Source organism: Eublepharis macularius, chromosome 7, assembly GCF_028583425.1.
Source record: "Eublepharis macularius isolate TG4126 chromosome 7, MPM_Emac_v1.0, whole genome shotgun sequence".
NCBI lineage: Eukaryota > Metazoa > Chordata > Lepidosauria > Squamata > Eublepharidae > Eublepharis > Eublepharis macularius.
The window spans coordinates 97254129-97260989 of record NC_072796.1 but is presented as its reverse complement, the minus strand read 5'-3'; the positions used below and the strand labels follow the sequence as shown (position 1 = coordinate 97260989).

Genomic DNA, 6861 nt, shown 5'->3' with positions numbered 1-6861 from the left:
ACATAGATATATTATGCTTAACCAAGAAATTGCTAATATGTCTCAGGTTTTTAACAGCCAGCAGTATCTTTCTGTTGCCTCCCATAGCAGCCTCCAAAACCCTTCTCCTCCTCTTCCAACAGACTCCCTTTTACTGGCCCAGCATTATGCCAGCTCTCATTGGTTGCTTCTGAGGAGAGGTGGAGCTGGAACTAGTCCTGTCCATCACAAACATAGAGCAGTGCCCAGAGGTGCCACTGCACTCCACCAGTATGTTTCCTGAATCCTGACACATACTTGCTGTTTGAAACTTCAGGATAAACAATCTTGAACAGACCAGGAAAAAAGGCAGATTCATTGCGCTCCCTACTAGTTGATGAGGGTGTTTTTTTTTTGTTTGCTAATCTTGGAGAGGCTTGGAATCTCCAAATACTTTGTGATTGGCCCTACCCGTATAGGTCCTATCCCTATGACAATCATTATGTGATTAGTCCCATCCTTATGACAGATTTTGTGGTGGTGGCACATGCTTTTCTAAAAAGGTTCAGCAAAGTTGGAGAATCCCTGAGTTAAAGCCTTGGGCTGAGAAGATTCCCCAATCTGCCTATTTAGGTGAGCCTCGAAGCTTGTAGAGCTTTCTTATAATCAAAGCCAAGGAACTTTCCTTAATTTCTTTTTATAAACCAGGCATGGGAACAACATGGCAACACACAGCCCAATGTGAACATTTAATCTCATCTTGCCAATTTTAGCAAGATCTTTGAAAACGTACACCTTTTTGTCCAGCCAATATGATGATGTGCTCGGATTGCATTCTTTCCTAAAAGACTAGAGTAACACATGCTTTGGAAAAGAGTATTGAGGGCAGAAAAATCTGGAAAGAGGACAATTAAAGCATGATGCACTCTAATTGGAAGCAAAAATGGAGAGAAAAAACTGAGAAGCAGCCTATGCATTCTCATGTGCAGAGTTTCTATTCACATTCTGATGTCAATCTCCCACATCCCCGCTTATGAAATGTGTGAATAGAAAAACGCTGCCCATGTCCAAAGGTAATATTTTAATGGTGATTCTATCACAAGCTAAGATCCTGACACTAGACACAGGCTCAAGAGTTGATATCTGTAACACTGCTTGCAGGTGGGTAAAAAAGAACCGCACCACTCCTCAGGAACAGCCTGATTTCCCTTTAGTAAAAATAAGAAATCAGCATAATTACCCTGCCGTCCTTACTGACAGGTTAGTCCCTCTTGCATTGATGAGCCAATTTGGTATAGTGGTTAAGAGCACGGGACTCTTATATGGAGAACTGGTTTTGATTCCCCATGCCTCCACTTGAAGCCAGCTGGGTGACCTTGGGTAGGTCACAGCTTCTAGGAGCTCTCTCAGCCCCACCCATCTCACATGGTGTTTTGGGGGGATAATAACAACATACTTTGTAAATCGCTCTGAGTTATCCTGAAAGGCAGTATATAAATCAAATGTTGTTCTCATTGTTGTTCTGAGCTTTCTGCATTTTGCAAAGTACAAAACTGTAACAATGGCTAGTGGAAAGCAATCAGGAACCAAGCTAAAGGTACACTCCAACCTTCCTAACTAGTATTCCCAACGTGGAATTACCACTGATCTCCAGGCAACAGAGACGAGCTCCCCTGGAGAAACTAGCTGCCTTGGAAGGTGGACTGTATGGCATTATATTCAACAGAAGTCTCTCCCCTTCACAGACTCAGCCCTCCCAAGGCTACAACCCCCTCCCCCAATCGCCAGGAATCCCCACCTGGAGCTGGCAACCCTCACAGCTCATCCTGTCCCCCTTCTGCCCCTGCCGGCCCTTCAGCCTCTGCAGCGAGGCGGGACTCTCCTCCCAGACCAAGCTGCCGGCCCACGCGCTGCTCTCAAGTCCGAAGCGCGCTCTGTCCGCACCTCTTTGGTGCCAGCCAGGCCAGTCACAAAGCCCCGTCCCGTCGTCTCCACCCACCCCCACTGACACCGCGCGCCCTTCTCCCCATTGGGCCCCTTCCCCCTTATAAGCATCGCGAAGGTGTCCGCAGGTGCTGAGGCTGCGTCCCTCTGCCTGTTTCCCTGGGCAGGGCACGCCCGCAAGCCCCGCCCTGCCCCCATCATCGGACTCCACCCCCCACCCCCCATATCTCGAGTGTCTTGGTGGCTTCTTGTCGTGGTTCTCGTAGGTTGCGAGCAGTGGAGAGTGACTGGAGGAAGCCGAGCAGACGGACGCTTTCGAGGACCGATCCCCGCGCTCGCTATGAAGCGCTCCCTGGCGAAGTTGTTCCAGTCCGGGGAAAAGAACCGGTGCACTTCCTACGAAGGAGTCGTGTGTGAATCCGACGCTGCTTCGGTGGCTTCGCAGGATGTGTTTAAGGTAAAGCATTACCTTACAAAGGACTTAAGAGACGTGACTAGACCGCGGCTGGTCTGTTCCTGGCGGACTATGGTGCTTTTAAGAGTTACGTATGAACTAGGCAGAAATTCACTTTATCTTTATGGGGACGGCTGAAACGTTTGGGGCTCTGTCTGTTCAGCAGATGCTAAAAGCACAGAAGCCCTGTCAGGAAAATCTCTCTTGAGAGTCGCCTGATAACTACCCGTAGCAATGTAGGGCCAGACCGGTGCACCGTACTCGACTCTGCATGCTGCTCTTGTTCTAAAACAGAGGGCAGTCATTCGCCTCTGTGCGGCTATGGTATGGAAATAAAAGTTATTCTTTTGGAGTGGAATTCTTTATATTATTTTCTTAAAAAATAGATATGAAACTGGCATGTTGTCTTGAAGCCCTAGTATGAATTTGGATTTTTTTCACCTACCTATTTTGCCCTGTAAAGAGTACTTTCAAAAAGTTACCTTTTAAGATAACTATTTACACAGAAAAATATTGAATGTGCTTCATTTTCTCAGAAAAGATGTGTGTAATATACAATACTTGAAGACTTTCCAACAACGTTTATGTTTTTTGTCCTTGTAAACAGAGGTGTGTAACTTGTGTAATGCTAGGATGTACATCTCTGTCAATTTTAACAAATAATATTTTGCATTTCCTATAATTCTGACATACATTTTATGATGAATCAAATATGTGTTTGATTTAGAGTTGTTCCTCTTCTGTTTTCAATAACATTTGCTCAATACCATCAACATTAAAAAAGTATTCTTAGTGTCACTTGTGAAAAAATTAATCATCTTATTTCCAGTGTTATTTTCCTAAGATTTCCAATGCTAGTTTCCTGTGTGCTCATAAAAAATATGGGCTAGATATCCTTCCTAACCCAAACAGCCTAGATACTAGAAAGTCAAAAAATTATTCATATTCCCTTAAAGAATCTAATGTTTTATTCTAGGAAATAATTTACAGGATTATGTATTTACAGTTTTGTGTAGGTAATAATAACTTTTAACTTCTTTGAGTATACTTCAAAATAACTTGATTAGAAAATCCATATTCTTAGAAAGCCCAACAAATCTTGACCATAAGCCTACTCAATATCTTAAATAGTGATTATACCAAACTTCCATTCTCACAATATCACATTGCCCTTATGCCATCCTTATATAGGCGTATATTCTAAAATTGGGCATTCTAACAATGCAATGCTAAGTCCATTGAAGTCAAAGGGTTTAAAGGGCGTGAGTTTGTTAAGGACTGCAGTATAAATGACTTTGTCTAAGGCAGTTTTTGAACCAGAGGCTCACGTTTTTATCCTTTCCAGCTCTGTGATTTTAAAGTATCTACTATAACAACAACAACAACAAACCTGTATCAGAACTATATATACTGGTAGAATGCTTGAGCTCAGTTAAAATGCAGGCATTTATGATCAAGGGAGTGCATTTTTGATCTGGTTTGAGTTACTTTTGCCCATGATTTAGAATAAATCTTGTGATTTCCTGTGATTCATAAACAGCAGAAGTGCTGCTACTAGAAACAGTTGCATGCTTTTTATTGACCTGGATCTAAAGTTTACTGCAGCATTTTGGGATGATTTCCTCCTCTATATTCAACCCCCTTCCAATGTGGTGCTCATAACACAATGTCCCCTTCCTGTCTAATGAAGGAGGGGTAGCCTTGCTGCAGGGGTAGTAGCTACATTTCTTTATGGTAAAATTTAGAGGAAATGATGATGTGGTTGTGAGTGACATATGATACATTCTGTAACCAAGGGACAGAGGGGGTTGCATATATGTGCACCACCTGACCTCCAAGGCAAGGAATCTTAATTTTGTGTTTAAACAGGCAAAATATAGGGGACAGAGAGAGTGAGAGAAAGACAACTTTAAATTGAACTAGATTTTATCATTATTAAACATATATATGCTGAAAGAAAAACATGTGAAAATAGAGTAGATGCAAAGGCAATTACTTAAAATACACCAAGACTAAACTAATACACAAATGCAAGTCCTGCAAACTGAGAATACTCGGTCAACAAATAGTTTAAATCATTCCTAGTGGAAGCCATCCCATTAAACTAGATGCATTGCCCACGACAGTCCAAAATTGGATTCCACTGTGCTGTATGTGTGCAGTCTCCTCAAGAGAGGGAAGAAGAGAGAGAGAGGGGGAGGATGAGGCAAGGGCGGGTGATTAGGAGAAGAATGAGATTTAGGGCTGAGATTTTCTATCCAGGGCTTGGAAGAGGCAGTGCAGCTGGGATGAAGAGTGAGGGAATCCAGGTTTAATTGAGGATGGTGGGGGAGAGGAGAAGGAACATGGTGAAAACAGGTCAGGAGAAAATATGTTTAGGGTATGCTAAACACCTCAGCACCTTTATAGTAGAGTATACAGTATATTTTATAGTATACTATATAGTATACTTTGTAGTATAGTACAGTGTCTAATTGCTGGCACTGTAGCTTACAGGATTCATCTGTTAAGCTTTGGCTATGCCCAGTTATTTAGTCTTTTGGGGAAGAAGTTATTAGTAATATTAATTTTGTGTTAGAATATCCATTGATTTTTGAAGATGTTGACATACTTTTAAATTACCCACCTGTATCCTGGAATCTGATTGTCAATGAAAATGGACCCTCCCTGCCCTTACTGTAGCTAACAGACTTATATTACAACATTGGATAGACAAATGCCCACCTCCTATAATTCATTGGATGAAGGACCTTACAACTTTATTTATAGTTGAACAACTGTAGATGGGCTAAATATTTTTAGATATTTAGAAACCTTTTATGGATGCTTATATGTAGATTTCTCACTATTTTTGTCATATGTTTATTTCTATTATGTATTAGGCTTTAAAAAAGCAAGGAGAAATTAGAGGAAGAAGAGGAAAAGGTTCATATTTTGCCTGATCCCGTAATGTAGCATAGTGGTTAAAGTGTCAGTCTAGTGTCTGAGCAACTTAGTCCATAGTCTGCCACAGAAGGTCACTGGTTGACCTTGGTCCAGTTTCTTCCAGCCTAACTTACCTCACAGACTGTTGTGGGGGAAAATGGCAATATTGTAAACAGCACTTAGTTCTCACTGGGGAAGAAAGTGGGGTATAAATATGTAATTAATTTATATATACATATAAAATATGTATATATAAATTTACATATAAATATGTAAATAATTTAATAAACAAATGTGTTCTTGGAGTTGAACCATGTTGAGTCCCATTTGGAGAGAACAGTGGGAAATAAACAAACCAAAATAAAATTAGAAAGTTAGGACAAACAGCATGACAAGGGCAAAAACCCTGGGGTTTGGTGTAGTGGTTAAGAGCGCGGGACTCTAATCTGGACTGGGTTTGATTCCTCACTCCTCCACTTGAAGCCAGCTGGGTGACCTTGGGTCAGTCACAGCCTCTAGCTCTCTCAACCCCACCCACCTCACAGGGTGTTTTGTTATGGAGATAATAGTGACATACTTGGTAAACTGTTCTGAGTGGGTGTTAAGTCATCCTGAAGGGCGGTATATAAATCGAATGTAGTAGTAGTAGTAGTAGTAGTAGTAGATGATGATGATGATGATGATGATGATGATGATGATATATTGGACTTGAAGAAAAATAAATTTCCAGAACTCAAATAAATGAAGCTACAGTTGATGGATTTCAAGAAATTCACTTCTGTTAAATCTTTGCTGTGGTTTAACTGGTTTGTTACTGGCTAGAAACTATTAACCAACTTTCGAGCAGAGTGCTAAAATGTCTGGAGTTTCTGTCATCTTTTCTCTTTGAAAATATGGAACATAGTCCTTTTGAAAATTTCTAAATTAGGTGATCTCAGATGGAAGTGCTTGCAGACTACGGAGCTTCATTAAGAAGAATCGTGATGGACTTAATAAAGTAGACGATCTCAATGCCACACCGCTGCATCATGCTGCCGGACAAGGTCAACTTGAGTCAATGCAAATGATTATTGAAGGTTCTTCAGTTGAAGGTGACAAATGACAAACTATTATGAATCATTACATAGTGTATGTGATGCTTTGAAAATACTTTATTCCCTTAAGATTTATTAACATGAATGAAGATTGTGTGGCAGCTTTGTTTTGTACAATATTGTGCTTTGCCCCTCCACTTTGAATAAACAGGCAGACACAAGGCTTGCGTACTAAAGAGCCACTTTTATTTTGGCCACAACATTTACTGTAAAACAAGCTAAACTTGGCAAGGGCCTTAGTGGAACAGATCAAGGCCTGGGGTCACTCCTGGACCCCGCCTTGACCTGTCTGGGTGAGACCCACTGCCCTGGGTGCGAGCCATCCAGATGCATGGTTAGGATCCAGTTGGCCTGGTGGATGGTTTTCCCCTTAAAGCTCCAAGCACTGCGCTGTGGAGCATGAGGGAAGAACTTGTATAGGGGATCCCACCAGGCAGCCTGCCCTCTCGACTGGCCGCTATAAAGCATGCCAGCTGATCCTGACAT

The 6861-nt window shown here is 41.7% G+C and overlaps 1 protein-coding gene across 1 annotated transcript in view; it reads left to right on the top strand.

Annotated features, from left to right (window-relative positions):
- Positions 1-2242: 2242 nt before the first annotated feature.
- TRPA1 (transient receptor potential cation channel subfamily A member 1) overlaps positions 2243-6861 on the top strand; it is a 58206-nt gene continuing 53587 nt past the window's right edge. The window contains exons 1-2 of the mRNA XM_054985009.1: positions 2243-2359; positions 6210-6372. Of these exons, the coding sequence (XP_054840984.1) occupies positions 2243-2359; positions 6210-6372 (280 nt within the window). The remainder of the gene's footprint in view (positions 2360-6209; positions 6373-6861) is intronic.